The sequence below is a fragment of the Puma concolor genome, chromosome B1, assembly GCF_028749965.1.
Source record: "Puma concolor isolate L17-30 chromosome B1, mPumCon1.1.hap2, whole genome shotgun sequence".
Classification (NCBI taxonomy): domain Eukaryota; kingdom Metazoa; phylum Chordata; class Mammalia; order Carnivora; family Felidae; genus Puma; species Puma concolor.
The window spans coordinates 8,202,091-8,221,527 of record NC_141670.1 but is presented as its reverse complement, the minus strand read 5'-3'; the positions used below and the strand labels follow the sequence as shown (position 1 = coordinate 8,221,527).

The 19,437-nt window shown below is 39.7% G+C and overlaps 1 protein-coding gene across 2 annotated transcripts in view; it reads left to right on the top strand.

Moving 5' to 3' along the window:
* VEGFC (vascular endothelial growth factor C) overlaps positions 1-16,833 on the top strand; it is a 111,224-nt gene extending 94,391 nt beyond the window's left edge. For both annotated transcript variants that reach the window (XM_025932990.2, XM_086703135.1), the window contains exons 5-7: positions 12,486-12,592; positions 12,898-13,231; positions 16,322-16,833. In XM_025932990.2, the coding sequence (XP_025788775.2) occupies positions 12,486-12,592; positions 12,898-13,231; positions 16,322-16,436 (556 nt within the window). In that variant the 3' untranslated portion in view covers positions 16,437-16,833. The remainder of the gene's footprint in view (positions 1-12,485; positions 12,593-12,897; positions 13,232-16,321) is intronic.
* Positions 16,834-19,437: the final 2,604 nt, after the last annotated feature.

Below are 19,437 nucleotides of genomic sequence, written 5' to 3'. Positions count from 1 at the left end.
AAATAAAAATAAAAACATAAAAGCCATGAACATCAAACATAATTTTATTACACAGTATTTGCTGACAAACCTTTAAGGTAAGTTATTTACTAATATAGTGGTAATATATCATATTACATATGGAAAGTACCGATTGATATAAATATATAATGATACGAATGTATTTTTAAAGAAAACATTCCAAATAATTATCGTTCCAGGAAAAGAAGGATAATTTTTTAAATAATTTATGTAACATTTTTTAGAGAACTTAACTTCCACATCATGTGAGAAAACAACTTGTAACTTCTATAACTGCTGGATGCTTACTTAGTGTCACCACCTTTTTCTTCTCAGCATTTGACACACTAATGGCTTGAATAACTTCTGGAGAATTAAATAATAAAATAAAAACTACTTTTACTTAATTCCCTAAGCTCACGTCACACACAAAACACCAGGGATCAACCATTGGCAGCAGTCCCAAGGCAGCCAACATGCCCACACAGGCAGCTGCTGCTCTGTGACCTTGAGATTGAGCACTCAATTCAGAGAAAGTCCTTCAGTGACAGCCCTCTGTTCACTATAATCTCATAGCCCTTATCTTGCAAAGACTCTGGATATCTTCGGTGCCAGTCCTGCTCACGTGACAACCCATAAAACCCAATAGAATTTACTGGTTCAAAAGCTTTTCTTGGGTTTTGGAGAGACAAAAACCACTGCAACATTTAAGATTCCTCCTCTCCAATAACTAGTTTTTACTCCCTTGCCAATGATACTGCCCCCATTGTGAATGCATGCCTTGCTACTACCCACGGTATACACAGATACTTCTTTCTTTTCTGTTTCTCTCTTTTTTTTAATGTCGGTCTCCCACTTATTGTGAAGTGTGGCCTTCAATTTAATTAAAAACTGTCATGGCGGGGCGCCTGGGTGGCGCAGTCGGTTAAGCGTCCGACTTCAGCCAGGTCACGATCTTGCGGTCCGTGAGTTCGAGCCCCGCGTCGGGCTCTGGGCTGATGGCTCGGAGCCTGGAGCCAGTTTCCGATTCTGTGTCTCCCTCTCTCTCTGCCCCTCCCCCGTTCATGCTCTGTCTCTCTCTGTCCCAAAAATAAATAAAAACGTTGAAAAAAAATTAAAAAAAAAAAAAACTGTCATGGCAACTTATATATGATGAGATAAAGCCATGTGACAAAACCATTTGTTAAAAATAGCAGGAATTGCCACCACAATGGCCAAAATTAAAAAGAAATGACAAAAGCTAATAGTGGAGACGATATGGCGCTATGTTCATATGTCACTAATGGGAATGTTAAACGGCATAACCGCTTGGCAAAATATTTTGGCAGACTCTTATCAACTTAAATAATACACTTCTGATATCATCCATAAGTCATCTAAAAACATATTTGCACACAATAACTTGCACATGAATGTCCACAGAAGCTTCATTAGCCAGTAACTAGAAACAACCCAAATACCCATCAAAGGTGAATGCATAAGCAAACCGTGGTATATCCATACAGTGGAACATTACTGAGCAATATAATACAAATGAACTGTTGACACGCCCACCATGAATGGGTCTCAGAACATCAAACTGAGTAAGACAAGCTAGACTAAAAACTACATGTTATATGATTCAATTTACATGAGCCCTAGAGAAGACAAATAGAACCTAGACTGAGAGAAAGCATTTTGGGAGTTGCCTCAAGATATAGATGGTGGGGATTGACTGGAAGGAGCAAAAGGAAACTTTGGGGTGATAAACATGTTCCATATTTTGATTATGGTAATAGTTACATGGGTACCTACATGTGTAAAAAAATGAACTTAAAATACAAGCATTTTATCATATGCCCCTTACTTCTCAACAAAATAAGAGTTTTGAAAAGCCAAGAGCAACAGACCTATTTTATTGACTATAATTTTGAAATTCATGTAGGTTTAAAATGGTAGATTCCTTAAAATCTTCATGATAACAAAGTCAAATATTTTAAGATTCTCAAGATTCCCCAGCAGGGAGGGCCTCCCAGCCCTCATTTGTATAGAGTTCGAAATTTCCCAGCAGTGGCCCCAGCTCTGCCCAACCCCTGCGCTCTTACCAACCACTGTTGGGACAAAGACAAGACTTGCCTTTCTCAGGTGCATGGCGCTCAAGTCCCATTATTAGGAGATTAAACGAGTAGCAGACCATTTGTTCCAGGTTATTTATGAAGAAGTATAATTCAGTAAATAAATGAATCTTTCATAAAGTGAGTTGTCCATAAAAAACTATTGAGACTCTAAAACGGGCCGAGAACCCTCCAAGGTAGTGTGAGGGAGGATAGGCACGGGCTTGGCTGATTCTGACCTCAGAGCGCGTGCACAGTCAGGGAGGGACAATCAGAACTCGTGTGCGCAGTCAGGGAGGGACGATCTGAGCATGCACGGAGTCAAGGAGGGAGGATCCGAGCATGCGCACAGTCAGGGAGGGACGACACGTGTTCTGTCTGTACAATTATCACCATTATGATTTTACAAAACGTTACCATGCATCAGGCACCTGCCACACACCGCCACGTGCTCATCCTAACCCTGCTAGGTGGCCGCATGGATGGTCCACACCACAGAGCAGAGGGGGGAATAGTGCACACTGCAAGCAGCTTCCCAATTAACAAAACTCATTTTCTGCTGTGAGTTTCGCTACCTTCGGTCAACTTTTTGTGATTCATTTTCTTCATGTACAAAACATAAATTCAAATGTTACATTCATAAATGCAGTGTCCCATTTATAACCTAATCCTCACAACCTCTTTAGTGACATTTCATTAGTCCGATATCGTAGAAGAGGGAAATAGAATAAGAGTAATAAGGAGAAGGAAGAGGACAACATCCAACACATAGGGATGCAGTGACATTTATACTCAATGACACCTGCCCGGTCTTGGCACAGTGCCTGATGCCTGACGGTGAGCATTCAATAAACTTGGGCTGCTATTTTTACAGACATTCTACAAATGGGAAAACGGAGTATTAGAAGTGTTAATCAGCACATAACAAAGCTGAACAGCTAAGAAAAGTGCCAGAAAAAAAAAATACAGATTCAAGTCTTTTCATCTCTTAAACCCATGCTCTCCCCCAGTATCTTATAGTATTAAAAAAAACAAAACAAAAACAAAAACAAAACAACAACTTTCAAGTCTCAATATCAATACCAAGATACGTCAGAAAGTCCAGAGGTAGAAGATATTCTCTCTAGAAGTGGTTAGATATCAATATTCATGTTGATGCTCTCATAGATTATTTTCTTTCCTTCCAATTATTTCCTCCTATATTTTCCTTCAGCTTGAACTCCATGGATTCCCATGGCCCCTTACATGGTGGGTCTCTTTCTATGGAGGGAATCATTTGTAATTAAGAAGTGATGCCAGAGATTTTTTTTTTTTTTTTTACTTGACAGAAGTAGTGTCTATTCATTCATGAGATATTTGAGTCTTACATGTGTGTCACACCATCCTAGATGAGGGATATTTTAAAAAATGTATAATTCCTTAACTAAAACCGCTCTGTGCCAGAGTACAAACACAAGTATTTCTAATATAATAAGTACATAAATGTACACTGTGCTCTGCTTTATTGAGTCGTTCATCAAACACTTATTGTGTATCTACTTGGTATTGCTATTATGGTAGGTTAGAGAGAGAGGAAGGTAGACAGGCTCACTCCTCTAGAGAAATCCCGTGAGTCAGAAAGATGCACACGGGACATGAGCTGGTGAGGCAGAGGAAGAAGGCAGGCTGCATCCCTCCCATCACACACAAGATGCCCGCGTCTGCAGAGGTACAGAGAACTGCATCTGCCATACCAAGGATGGACTTTGTCTTCAAGTCTCTCAGGAGCCATTAAGAGATACATGTATGACCCGTGATATTTACATTGTATATTATAGAAAGAACATCTGGATGGCAGTGTAATAATAGAAAAAACATGGATAGCACCATAGTAGGTAGATTGAGCCCCAAAACAAGAGGTGGAAAAACTGGAGAAGAAGCTTCTGAAATAATCTCATAGAGAAGCAACAAGGGTAGGAACCAAGGCGGTGGAAATGGGGATGGAAAGAAAAGAGATGGAGAGACAATTTTGAGAAAGTCACGACTTGGGCATGGCATGTACAGGAGAACAGAGGCAGAAGTTGAGGGTGCAGTGCATGGACAGTATTCACCAAGACAGGGAACACGTGTTCACAGGAAGAGTGGCATCTCTAAGAAATCAAAGAGAAATGTTTGCAAGGCGGTAGGATCTGGAGCTGGGAGGGCGCTAAGGTGGCCACTGCCAGCATGAAGCTGATAGAGCGTTGGAAGAGATGAGCCCAACCGAGGAGAATAGAGACAGTAAAAAAAGCAGCAGCAGCTGGCAGTATGCAGAATATCAATATCTAAGAAACTGGGAGAAATAATAGTCTGTGCAGAGACTGAGAATAGTCAGAAAAAATCAGGGATTCAAAACTAGTTACTACAGAATCCAAAGGATATTGCAAAAGCCAAACGAGAATTCAAGGAACAAAGAAGTGGTCAGAAGATCAAGTCTTAGAAAAAGCTCATGAGTTACTGTGACGGACTCCCTTATCTGAAGGACATGAAACGGAGAGGACACTTATTAATACCCTATCTTGCACAACCACTTTGAGAAGGAGGAAGAAGAAACAAGGGAGTGGAATTCCCAGTTACATATGAGAAACTGAATCAGGGGGATTAGGTCATTTGCCCCAACATCACACAACTCAGGAGTGGCAAACCAGAGATTCAGACTAAATTTGGAGTCAATCCATTCCTTTGGGGATGCAGTCATGACTACATTTTTAACTTCTTTATATTAAAAACAAAAAACCCTTCAAACATACAGGAAAGAACAAAAAAAAAAAATGCAAAAACGACATATCCCTCCACCCCAATTCTGTCATACTCACTCAAGACAACAACCCAAAGCCATGGTCACCATTCAGCACCCTTCCTTGCCAGAGGTAACCACTGATTGAAAATTGTATCCTCATTCATGCTCTTCCATTTTTATAAGACAAAAGAATGTATAGTACGGCTTTGCTTAAAATATGTTAAAATGGTGACAGTACTTTTTTCTCTGAACATGATGTTTTAGAGATGTAATCATTTTGAGGTCTCTAGTCCCCCTTTATTCATTAAATACCTGTGTAGTATTCCATTGTATGGATGAATGAATGAATTAATGAATGAGTGAATGAATATTCATGTTTATTCTACGATACAGACTATAGGGAAGCAATATACTACATACTAGGAAGAGAGTAAAATCAAAGGAGAGAGATGTCACATTTGAAACATAAGTGCCATGAAATGAATTCTACCCAGTGGTAAATTCATTGGTTAATTGGTTATCACTGACAATGTTCCTAAAGGGTTCCTAAAGGAAATAGCACATTCTGGGGACAATAAATCCATGAGAATTGAATCGACGAGGATTGGGTGTTAATGGAAGAAGGCTGTCGGAGATTCGATTAAGAAGGCAGTGCTAAGGCTGTGCTTAGGAAGCTTTGGATACCAGCCTAGAGAGTTTCACCCTTCCTGTGGAGGTATTGGGGAGCATGCGGAGTGTTTTGTTTGGTAGGGGAGTGACAAGAGCATGCTCAGCATAGCCAGGGTACCTTGGATTTTTTTAATGAATACAAAATAGAAATATGTATGATTTCAACCTGATAAAGAGGTTCTGCCAGTCTTTGGGGGAGAGCCATGATGTGGTAACGGAGGAAAAGAAGGGGTGAAAAAAGAGAAAATTGAAAACTCTAGCTTGAAGGCTCATTCATTTTTATTTGTTTACTGGTTTTCATTTCTTTTACGAAGTTGTCAACATTGTTTACTAAGACACAAAATAAAACATATTTGCCTCTAAGAAGTTAGAGTTACCCGGGCTTATTAAGGAAAATTTCATTCGTGTGAGAACGACTCTCTTCTCCAAGGAACAGAGCAAATTTATCGCCCTGGCAACCTTTGATGTAGAACTTGAGGGCTCAGTGTCTTCATTAATCTATAACAGATCCTCAGTCTGAATGCTTAGAAGCTTGAATATCCATTAGGCTTTGATTTTCTCCTTTTAATTATTTCTTTCCTTTTCATTTCAAGATCATGCATTCCATTCTTGCTTTACCAAAAATAGAGTAGCATGATGCAGTTAGTAAACTGCATCAGAGCAGAAATGCAGAGACAATACATCTGCCAGTGAAACTGGGACATGAAGTCTTGCTCCACGTGGCCAGAAACTACTTTTCCACTATTTTAAAACATGCATCTGTGTCCTGCCCTGAAAATCCCCTCTTGATAGGTTGAAAACTCTCCTGATCATATGCAGTTATTTCTGAAACCTTAATTCATAGGTCTGCTCATCTTTTTTTTCTTTTTACAAAGCTCGTTATTATCTAAATATTGTCTAAGCCCTTCGAATGAGCACTGATTAACATGAATCCATTTAGCCGTGGAACTCAGGTAAGAGTCTCCAGGCCTTGGAGCATATTTTTTCTAACAGGAAGCTAACTGTGCTGACCTGTGCACCCACCTTTGGACTGTCTGGTTTCTGTCTTCTGAACGATAACAAGTGAAAGCACAGCCTTTTTTTTTTTTGTTTTTAGAAGTTTTAGGCTTATAGAAAAACTGAGAAAAGGGTATAAAGAATTCCCATCTACTCCATACCCTTATTCCCTAGATTCCCCTATTATTAATACCTTGCATCAGATAGTCAAGTGTAATCAAGGGCCATGCATAAAGAACTCAAGACCAACACAATTCAGTCTTTGGAAATCAAACTGTTGCAGTCTTTTCCCCAGGGCTGTGTGGCTCTGAGAGTGAAAGAAAAGAGTTGCCCGTGCAGCCGCTACTCTGACAGCAATCTTGGGAGGGTCTGGGTGGATATGCTTTCAAAATATAATTACAGGTCTGAGTGATTGCTAATCCTAGCGGGTGAAGTTCAGATGACAGCAACAGTTGGCATTTAGGGAACCAAACCTGTATTTGGGTATTTATCCAAAGTATTAACATGGTCAGAGTGCCCCCTCTGTGTTTTCTTAATGGAGTACAGAGCATATTATTGGCTAGCTCACTGGATGATATCAAGATGCTCAGAAGAAATGTAGGAGAGCCCACAGCACATGCTTTCAAATGAATATTACTGGATCACACTTCACATTGAATAGATTTAAGGCAGGATTGCTACTTAAGGAACACGACTGTATTACAGGTACCACACTTTCATCAGAATTTTAATCAGTTGCATTGTTGTGAAGACACCTTACGAAAATAGATGCCAATGAGAGTACTTGATTAATAGCACAGTTCATGTCACAGAGACAATGTGCTATTTCAAAAAGCCATTGAGTGCCACAAGTTGAATGTGTATTCAGTTAATGTTAACACTCATCTTGAATGATCTATGAAATATTTTAAGAGATATTTGGTCAAGTAGATCAGTAGTAGTTTAATACAAATCAAGACGCCGTTCATTGTTTCTCACTTAGAGATATATTACGAAATACATTCAGCTCAGTTCTCACTAATGCCAAACAAAAGGTGGTAATGTGTCTGCATTCCTTAAATACGGATTTGGGGGGTCAGGAGATTTCCAAGTATATAAAAACTCAAGGGGCAAAGAGTAGAGAAGTTGAAAGAACCCAAACAACAGTGTGCAGAAAACAGTCTGCTGCAGTGGCCCAGGCACAAGAGCCAGTAACTCATCCAGTATCAGTAACTCATCCAGTACGCACAGGACATATCCGTCCTTGAAAATCTCAAGAGAGAGAGATCAACGGCAACATAAGAACGATTTTGATCATTAAATCCATTGTTCTGTAACACACATCCCCTTACACTTTTGTTCTCTGCTCTTAACTAGCAGTAGCTACCAAACCGGTGGAGTGAAGTAATGACAGAATTCTTAAGAAAAGCATCTTTTACCTGCATAAATATAAACGGGGCTACGGTTATGTGTACGGGGGGAAAGGAAAAGTAGGCAAGTTCATTTATTTACATGTGATTTTCCACCGAGATTTACAAGTAATGGCATAAGCATTGGCTTTGGAGACAAAATGTGCCCTGGAATCATCTTATAAATACAATGTACAAAATAACTAATTTATTTAAACGTTTTAATGTGTTTACACACATCAATGTGCAGAACTTGAAGAAATATCTCAATAGAATAAAAATGCTTTGGAGATTAAGATATGGAGAAGATAAGTAAATTGTGCTCACCCCTCTATCCACAGTAAAAACATTTTCTTTCATTCTAAAATAATACTTTGGAAATTGTGTCTCCTTTTTTCTCACATGAGAAGCTTTAAATGCTAACAACTTGCCATTCACTTTTAGAGTAGGGATCCTCATTTAATAATTATGAAAATGTAATCTATGCAGATACATCTTTCTTTAATTAAATGGTATCTAGCAGGATTTCAAATCTCAACATTAAAATAGGTTAACATTGAAAAGTAGGAGTTACTTATTTTTGGCAAAGCTTCTAAAGTCATTTTTCTAGAAATTTAAGTTTTAAGAATATTAGGACTTAAAATATTTAGCTCACCTTTAGCAAAGCATAATTAGTAATATCAAGTTTACTTTAGCAAAAACACTTCAGGTGTAACATAATTGAAATTGTTATTCTGAAGACTATATTTTTACTCAACATGAATGTGCAAAGTCAAAATGCCTAGTGTGGCCAGATTATATGAAACCATTCTGTAAAACTAGACAGTAGATACCTTGTTATGACATTTTCAGAAATACATTCCTACATTGGTTTCTATACATGGTCCATATTTTTGAACTTATATTTTTAAGAATGTGAAATATTATAAAACTCTACTTTTTTCCTCACTTCATGGGAAACAGGAAATGTTTTATTTTCATATCTATTTAGGGTGCACAATCTTGTATACCTACTGAAAGTTCAGCACGGATACGTTAGCACACGCTCCTGCAGTTAAAGAACCCATTACTGACCAGTCTCACCTGGCTAGTGATGGGGATCTCTAGATCTCTGGATACTTCTTTCCATAAAAAATAAATAGCTTAGTCATGTGTTTATCAACTACTATAAGTAAAAAAAGAACGCATTTGACATTGCTACCATATTCACATATACACATGTGGCAGAGGGGGGAAGGTTGTATGTGTGAGGGTGTATACATGCATATTTATATATACATGTTTATATATGCATATTACATATATTACAAATATATATGCATATACATAAGTGGCATATAATTGCAGAAACCATCTTTATGGGTGCGTTCTAGTAGTATTTTATTATATGTCATTCTTTTACATTAAGAATGCATTTCCCATCCCTTATAATTGATTTGTGATCCACTGGTGGATTACAGCTAACAGCTGGGAGAATGCTGGGTTTCGGTAATGGCAGTATAAATCCCGTATTGGCAAAATGAAAATTCCCTTCTACTGCAACCACCACAGTGCTGTGCCCTCCTGATACCAACATGGGAGTGTGTTACTTAACTCACGTCTATGTCAAGAGTAGGGCAATACAGCCAAAATGGACTTCTCTTCACTTACAGAAGAGTAATCTGTAACCAAACGTAGCTGCATCTTATGTGACGGAAGGGTACTAACACTTTGGAAAGGAGATAAAGGAAAAAATGATACTGTTTTAGAAAAGTGATACTGTCTAAATGTTATGTGGAACAATGGTTTGTGATTGACCAAGAAAATTCTAATGACAAAACTATGTGGTAAGTAGAGACTTGTTCTTGGGAATGCATAAAATTATCGGAAAAGTACAATGCTCCCCAGGGGATATTGTTCACAAGAAAAGCAAGGTTTGGAACAGCATGTAAGAGAGGCTGTCTTCTGTGTAACAGATTGGAGGAAAAGATATACGTGCGTTCGTACTTTTCCTTTATTTACAGAAAGAAACACTGAAAACAAAAAGCTACAAAAAGTATCAGCATGCTTAGGACGTGGGTCAGAATGAATCCTCTGAATATAGATTTGCTCATAATTTTAACTGAAATCACATAAATGTTTCAAAAAATAAAATTATAAATAAAAAGGCATGTAGCATATAAGGCAAATATATTCTTATATATACTTTAGAAAATATAAAGATTGTTAGTAACAAAGATTTTAATGGAAGTCATTAGTATGAAGTCAAAGGGGTACATTTAAAACCCCAGTAATGTTACATTGTATTTGGACATAGCTCTGTGACTGTTTGTTTTTTTCCTAAAAATATGTACACGTATCTTTTACTTAAAATCAATAACCTATTTCCAAAAATATGCATTGCAAACATATCTTTTACTGTTTTAAATGGGAAGAATTATAAAGTATTATAGGGAAACCCCAAACATAACTAATCCCCTACAAAATAACTATCTGTAGGAAAAGGAACATCCTATCTTGATAGGATCTAAAATGCTCAAACGCTATTCCCTTGATCATCCAGCAGTTATCATAGTTGTTAACACACAGTTGCTTTATATGTGGTTACTTGGATTATTTGCATGCTGAATGAGAAATTAATTAGCTTATGAGACGGGAAAGCAGATAGCACACAGCGTTCAAAGACTTGTTACAAATCAAAAAATTCAAGAAAACTTTCCATCACAGATGGTTTTTCATCAAGCTGGAGACATGACCCTTGAAGAAAGGCACAAGGAAGGAGGGGTAAGGATAAGACAGTCATTGCCATTCGCAGTGCTGTGGGGAAGGTGTTTTAGGGAAACAATCATACCGAATGGAACCAGTAGAGATTTTGTGGGTCTTGGGGCTCCTGTAGAGACTGCTGGCTGGGAGAGTTCCCATAAATTCTCAGAAGTGGTTGTCCAGAAAAAAGTGGTTGCAAAATATAGATGTGCTTACACTGTTCAAAAATTCCTTTCTGTGGTGCTGTTCAAGACATCAGGCTGTCTTTTAACGAAAGATGTGTCATTACCTCATCACACAGTAGGCCTCTGAAACTTTTCTTAGCACCATCCAAAGCACATGTCCTGTTTGCTTACACTCAGTGGCCCTGTGAAGATGATGTTATGTTCTAACAGTTTGGAATGTAACCCAACACTCTCCTATCACCTGTCGTTCACGATACTGAGTGTGGAAGATATAATTGTATAATTATTTCCCCTGCACCAACCTCAGCTGAACAATTAGGTAGTAAGAAATTTATATACACTCTAAGTTAGGATATTAGGAGCCAAGAATCCTTCTATTGGGTAAACATTACCTACAGAGACATTCTATGGGATATACACGCATTTTCTAGTGCTGTGCCCCACAAAGGTCAGTGTAACCTGATGTCACTGAACGGACCTAATCCCAAATGCCATTTTCCAACAAGCAGCATTAGGGCCCCTTGAAAGAATGGCGGATTCTGGGGGTAGGGGGAAAATGGGGAGGATGAGCTTGTGATATCTGTTCATGCCAGAGAAGCTTCAAACTAGAGGGCTCATTTCATACAGGCGTCAACATGAAGGTGGCCCAGTTAGCCAACAGTGGGACAGCTGCAGCAAAAGAGCGCTTGGTGTACTTGACTGAAGCCCGTATGTTCATAACTTTTACCGAAATAATGAGGATAGAAGAAAAGGAAGGAGAGAGGGAGGAAAACCTAGAACAGCAGCGTTAACAAGACTTCGATGCCTTTCTGGTGGAGTGTAGAGTGGAAATTTGTATTAACGGACACTTTATAGTTATAGGTATCTGTGTTTCAGAAACATCAGGAAAGGGGCACCTGGGTGGCTCAGTTGGTTGAGCATCTGACTTCAGCTCAGGTCATGATCTCACAGTCCGTGAGTTCAAGTCCTGCGTCGGGCTCTGCGCTGACAGCTCAGAGCCTGGAGACTGCTTGGGATTCTGTGTCTTCCTCTCTCTCTGCCCCTCCCCCACTCACACTCTGTCTCTTTCTCTCAAAACTGAATAGACGTTAAAAAATAAAAAAGGAAAGGTCAGTAAAGGTAAATGTATGAAGATGTTTCCTATCGAATTATTTGAAAAAGCCAAAAGTAGGAAGCAATTTCATTAGCTACCAATCGGAGATTCATAGTACATCCATTTGATGGACTACTGCGTCACCACTAAACAGTGGATGTAACAGTACATGATGATGTAACCTATGAAGATATCCACAATATATTGTTTAGTGGAAGAAAGAAATTCCAGAGTGATAGAAGAGGCTTATTCCATTTGTACACAAGCTAAACCACTACGTGATTATACAAGTAAATGTACTTGCCTTAACCCGATAAAAGTCTGGAAGTGATACAAGACCACACCACCGAGAGTGGTCCCTGCTGGGCTTAGAATTTGGCCACACATGGGAGTGAGGAGGGTAGTCTGAGAGGGAATATTCACATTTCACTTCATACATCCTTCTGTCATGGTAAAGCTTCTTCACAAGCATTCATTGGCTTTGTGATACGTCGGTAAGAATAGAGACGATCCCTTCTGCGTACCAGTTAGACTATTAATTCGTGTGCCTCTCTCCCCAAGGTGCCAGGCTGCAAACAAGACTTGCCCCACAAACTACATCTGGAATGATCACCTGTGCAGGTGCCTGGCTCAGCAAGATTTTATTTTTCCTTCTAATTCTGGGGAAGGTAAGCAGAATGATGTTTTAAAGACTAACTGCCAAGGGTCTCTATTTTCGTCAACAGATATGTTAATATTAAAAGCACATGTATGGTATTCAGATCATCTTGCTCTGAAATAAGTGACTACAAAACGGGCCATTTTCTACTTGACAGTGGGATTATTTTGAATTTCCTTGTAAAGGAACATACCCATGTTTGTGCACAACCCTTCAATGAAACACACGAAGACACTTTTAAATGCTTTTAATTGTTTCCCACCACACCCGGTGCTAAGTAAGGTATAGTAAAGATGTCTGACTGTATTTGTCTAGACTCTACAGATGGATCCCATGATATCTGTGGACCCAACAAGGAGCTTGATGAAGAGACGTGTCAGTGTGTCTGCAGAGGGGGGCTCCGGCCTTCCAGCTGTGGACCCCACAAAGAACTAGACAGAAACTCATGCCAGTGTGTCTGTAAAAACAAACTTTTACCCAACTCATGTGGGGCCAACAGAGAATTTGATGAAAACACGTGCCAGTGCGTATGTAAAAGAACCTGTCCAAGAAGTCAGCCCCTAAACCCTGGAAAATGTGCCTGTGAGTGTACAGAAAATTCACAGAAATGCTTCTTAAAAGGAAAGAAATTTCAACATCAAACATGCAGGTAAGAAATCTTCATAAATCGTATTCACTTGTCTTACTGAGAATAGTTTTTCTCAACCAAAAGAGCAGTTGCTTTTTAGAATGAGACCAGTTAAGTTCTGGGAGGCGAATTCTGTTATTTTCTAACCAAGGTTAAACTTCCGCTGAGACCGTGTTTACTCCTGAGAAAAACAAGACAGGAGCCCTGGGAACCCAAACCAGATCCAAGCTCCGAACACGCACTAATCCTTGTCCCAGAGGCTGAGGCTGTGATATTGGTAGGGAGACAGAGGCGCGGGACAGTCCCTTGACGAGCATTTCTGGAACATCCGAACAACACTCAACTGCCCCCACCAAAAATTATGATGTCATCATAATGCAGGACACCTGTCCTCAGTGCAGAAACGTCTATGCAAAATATTCAAAGGACAGGATAGTGCCACTAATTGTAGAGTTGTATCGAGAAAGAATGACAGTTAAGCTGAATAGTGGAGTTAGAGAAATAAATCAATATATCGCTCAAGATTATTCAAGACTCATTCCTGGAATGTGGATTCTGCCCCCTTTTCCACCAAGAAAAAGAAAATGAGACCGTTGGACTCAGACCCTTCCAGGGTTGAGCTGCTTCCTCTTTAACCTGAGGGCGAGGTGGTCTGCATTTTAGCCAGATCGGTGTCTCCGGCATTTTCTTCAACCTTGCTCCACCAGACAGGCCTTCTCTCTCCCGTATTTTTGACGTCGTCGACTACTTTTCTTTCCCCTCAGCTTACGAGCATTCCCAGACTTACATCTCATTAGCATCTTACTGGGATGCCGAGCGTATGTTAGCAGTGAAGCTCGGTCCTCTTCGAACTTGCACCAAGACCTAGGCACTTGGCAATTGTGTTCACCTCTCGCATCTGTCACATATTTAACCAGCTGTAATCGAGGTTACGCCCTGGCATTCCACGAGAAAGTTCTATGGAAGGTATCCGTAGACTCCACTGCCAAATTCAGTGGACATGTCGGTGTTCGTGTAACCTGTCCTTTGTGTACTTTTTCTCGAAGCTCCCCTCTTTGTCCTGGCTGACATAACGTTTCGCTCTCCTCGCTGCCCTTTAAGCTCTCAGACCGTCGGTTCGTCATCACCAACACTGGCTCCTCTTCTTCCGGCACACTCTTTAGAGATGGCAATAATGCCCTTGCAACAGCCAAGCACTCACATGACTTAAAACTTAAATTGGGGGGCTGGGGGAGACTCTTGGGTGGCTACGTCGGTTAGGCGTCCGACTCTTGATCTCAGCTCCAGTTGTGATCTCATGGTTCTTGAGATCGAGTCCCATGTCAGGCTCTGTGCTGACAGCATGGAGCCTGCTAGGGACTAGGGATTCATTCTCTCTCTCTCTCTCTCTCTCTCTCTCTCTCTCTGAGCCTGCTAGGGATTCATTCATTCCTCTCTCTCTCACTCTCTCAAAATAAACAAACATGTTTAAAAAATTCAATTTCATGTATCTACAATTTCCTACCTACATTAATGTTTACTACTTTTCCCAATAAGTAAAATTTCCATCTTTTTGATGCTCGTGAGGCTTGTGTTCCTGTTCTAATTTATGTCGCCGATGATCTGTCCACACTAACATTTTAGCTGCTGCATAAGGGAACTTCAGTGAGTCTAGGTATCTCATGGATGACATTGTGTTCTTCCATTACTGTGTCAGAGTATCTTATAGGGATCTTGTGTTTCCTTTTTAGAATATCTTGAGCAACAACTGTATCCCAATTTTATCTGGGTATCTGCCTCCCAGAAGGATACTTCAAAAAGGCAGAATATTGTATATACTAAGTCTTACTACAGATTATTAATCATTTTGCACAGTGAACCCTTCTAAGAGACCCTACTATACTTGGAAAGCCTGATCTTATCTTTCCATAAGACTAAACCAGCCACCATACTTGTCTACAGAATTCTTATATTAACCTAAGAGAAAAGATTTCCATCTTTGTAATTCTCCTAATAGTATATGTTGTTTCATGAAGACTTTCTGTTTACTGAAACGCTGTGTTCATTTTTCTAAGGATATACTTCCAGGTGTATATGTATACATCGAAGCAAAAACATATAATATTTTGAAAATGTGGACACTCATTTCTTAATATGTATTCCAAAAGTGTCGGAGAGGGGCAGAGTATATATTTTTTTGTCCACTGCCTTAATCATCAGCTTCCATTGATCATTGAGAATTGCATCTTTTTAGTAAAGGAATACCAGTAGTCCAACAATAATGCATTTGCACTTAGAGGAGAAAAAAAAAGTAACACTTGAACTAGATATGTTTTCCGGAGCACAAGAAATGACACTTCCAACTCACATGTGCAGGGTCTCTGTAGCGTGCTTTTGATCTCCCTGCCAGGCCACGCTGCCTTATGCCCTGGACGCCCATCCCGTTCCTGCACTGGACATGTCTCACACCCCCTAAGCTTCTTCAGAGGCAGCTCCTGTTCACTGGAGCAATAGGGCCTTTGGAGCATCTGTCCTTTCCCCACTGGAAGTCCAGGGTGGGAAGAGAGGGGGGCCCAGGGAAGCACCGTCCCTCTCCCCCTCCCCCCGACCACCTTCTTCTCCCCTGGAGCCCAGGCGGAGAGGGACAGGGACCCCGTGGCACAGCCAGCTGCCTGCCAGGTGGAGAGAAACAAAGGGAGGGCGGGGCTCCCCACTGGGGCCCACGGTCATCCCTTCCAAGTCTGAGTTCCACACAAGCACCCAGACTCCTGGGGACTCCGCCACGCCTCTGGGCTCACACTCTATCTGCAGAACTTCAACACTCCCTTTCCCGGTCTCTCTTTTCTGCTCCTTTCATCCACAAAGCAGAGGACACTTCAAAAGAACCAGTGCTCACATCACCTCCCCCTCACGTCTGTTCGAGCAGCAACACTGGTTTTAGGCTTTTGCGGTCCTCCTCGGTTTTCTAATTCTCAGCCTCCACCTTCAGAAAGACAGAAACCTAAGAACAGGTCTATGATCACATGAGTAACTTTGTTCTCGTTTTAAATGCAGAAAAACAACTGCGTTTGTAGCATCGTGAATCCGTTGCGTTGGTCGTCAACACAAACGCTTTCCTCTCTGTTTTCCTAGTTGTTACAGAAGACCGTGTACGAATCGACTGAAGCCTTGTGAACAAGGACTTACATTTAGTGAGGAAGTGTGTCGCTGTGTCCCTTCGTACTGGAAAAGACCACACGTGAACTAAGGCTGCGCCCTTTTCCAACTTGTCACCTGGCGATCTTGGAAGACCGTGTTGCCACGCTCGAACTGTCCATGAACAGAGAGACCTTTGTGGGACCCTGTGGACCAAGACAAGTCAGGGTTCGCTGGACTGTGTGGACAACTTTACAGAAATGGACTGGAGCTCACCTGCAAAAGACCTCTTTTCAATGACTGGTTTTCTACCAAGGACCAAACAGCTGAGGTTTTTCTCTTGTGATTTAAAAAAAAAAAAAAATAATAATGACTATATAATTTATTTCCACTAAAAAGATTGTTTCTGCATTCATTTTTATAGCAATAACAATTGGTAAAGCTCACTGTGATCAATATTTTTATATCATGCCAAATATGTTTAAAATAAAACAAAAGCTGTATTATAAGCTGGTAAGTTCAGTCCATTACTATCTTACATGATGAGCAAAACTTGATGATATGAAAACGTGCCCCTCCCCCTGCCCTTTTTCCTTTCCTCTAACCAGACGTCAGATTTTGATGACTCTGAAAAAGCGTGATTCTAGAAAACAAAGTTTCAGAGAGACAACATTTGCTATTCCATTTTATTTAAATTCATCTCAATATATTTAATAATTATAAATACTGTAGCACGTGACACTTTTGAATTTATAACCAAGCGAGTCAATATGGAACATACTATTAGTTCGTCTGCTTAGTATGTCCCCGAGATGAAAGTTATGCCGTGCACTAGGATGATTCATTCAGATTCTTCGTGTGATTTAATATCCCTCAGTATGTATTAAAATGGCTTTAAAATATTTCACTCAAAAAGAATCTTTCCCGGATATTTGACTTCTTCTGACCAGCTCAAACACTTTGTGTAAGCTGAAATGCTCCTATCTAGCACGTTTAAAATACACTGGAGATCATGTTTAAATGCTCTTCTGTGTTAAAAAGGAAACATTTTCATAACACAATTGAAGTGTTTATTTCATTTTTAAAAAAAATTTTTTAATGTTTATTTTTGAGACAGAGACAGAGGGAGACACAGAATCCGAAGCAGGCTCCAGACTCAGAGCTGTCAGAACAGAGCTGACGCAGGGCTCGAACTCACGAACCGTGAGATCATGACCTGGGCCGAAGTCGGACGATCAACTGACTGAGCCACCCAGGCGCACCATCGTTTTTAAAAAGGCATTATGCTAAAATGCTTTTCTCTGGGAACAAATATTTTGGCTACATAAATGTAACCAGATGAGTAGTTTGCATATGGACAGGATTATTTCCTGGTATGACACAGCTACAGCAATACATAAAAATAATTAGTCCTGAAAGAAGAAAATTCTATAGTTATATGAAGATAACTCTCTTAAACCTTGCAAGTTTAACAAGAACATCTTTAAATGGTGTAGGTGACTGCTCAAAATAGTAGTACTTGTGTTTTGCCATAAAATAATTTGCTTTCTTGAAAAATATTTAAACAGAGTGATGCCTTAGACATGCCCTCAGTGTTTTGAGTATTGACTTCTAAAATAATGTTGTCGACAGTGTTTGCAGAATTCCACTTACGTGCTGTGCATGATTTTAACATCATTTATAAATTAAGACTCTTCCTGTATTAGGGGAAGATGATCTTCTGAAATTCTCTCATTATACATTTATGACCATCTTCCTGTTGATTTGTGAGGACGGCTCAAGTCTTCAGGCAGAAAATACCTGTGTTGTACATTCAAAGTTCCAGCCAAGGTCTAGGGTATTTTCAAACATGTGAACAGCAGAAAATGATGATAGTAAAAATACCAAAGAAAAAATGCTTACATTTGACGAAAGCTATAGTTTTATGAAGATCTCTCCACAAGCACAAATTCAGGGATGATTTTACCAAAGGAAAAGTGGAGTAATAAATAATATCTTTCCACCTGATGAGACGGTCCCTAGTGCGTAAAATCGTCACCGTCTGTGAAATTCAGCGGAGATTCACTTCAATCATTTTTCATCGCATTTGAGCCAAGAATGTAAGCAAACAAACATTATGTAATGTTATGGCAATCTGGTTAATCGTTTTTAGTTTTCATACATTTAAAATGTATTGATTTTTTAGCTAATTTAGGGGGGAAAGTGTATTCTAGGTTTCAAACTAACCCCCTGAGGCCACATAAAGAATATGAGAACCTGATACAATGACCACTATCAGCTTTAAAAAAAATCTCAAGTATGTGTTGACAATTAGTTTCTCAGAATATATGGCTAAGCCAAAAGAAATCACTAGACCAAAACTTAAATCGTGAAGCATGCCAGAAAAATAACACTTAATTTGTCCCTGGAGATGGAATAATTTTGGTCAAAATTTAAAATAACACGAGCAGAAACAATATACTGCCAGAGATACGTGCAAACAATTTTATGTGGATGATAAAAATCTCACGTCACTAAATTATAATAATTGAGATTTTGTGGTGCCAGTTTAGACTAGAGATTTTAGAGTTCCTTAGAATGTTAGCAAGCACGATTCAACAAAACGCTGAAACAAAATTACAGTGAGAATGTAAACTCTCCAGGAGCCTCAAGATACCGGCCCAGCCAAATCTCAAGGATAACGATGAGAAAATACTGGAAGCTTGCCGGGATACTTGATACATTCAAATCCTAAAGAGTTTATACAGAGAATTTTATGTCTAGAAACTAAATACTGTATTCTCAGTTTAAAAGACTAATGGGCCTGGCTGGCTTAGTCAGCAGAGCATGTGACTCTTGATCTCAGGGTTGTAAGTTCAAGCCCCATGTTGGCTGTAGAGATTATGTAAGAATAAAAAACCTTAGGGGAAAAAAAAAAAGCGGTCGTGTAACATTTAGCTTCCAGATATTTTTTTGGAAGGGGGTTTTAATTTGCTAGCTGCTTGAGTGAAATCGATCCGTGATTAGACTTTCTAAAAATAACCTTTGTCTGCCACGTGCATATAACTCACACCAGAAGTTTGAGGGGTGACCGTCAGCGGCATTCACTGGCCTACCCAGAATGCGCTTAAACA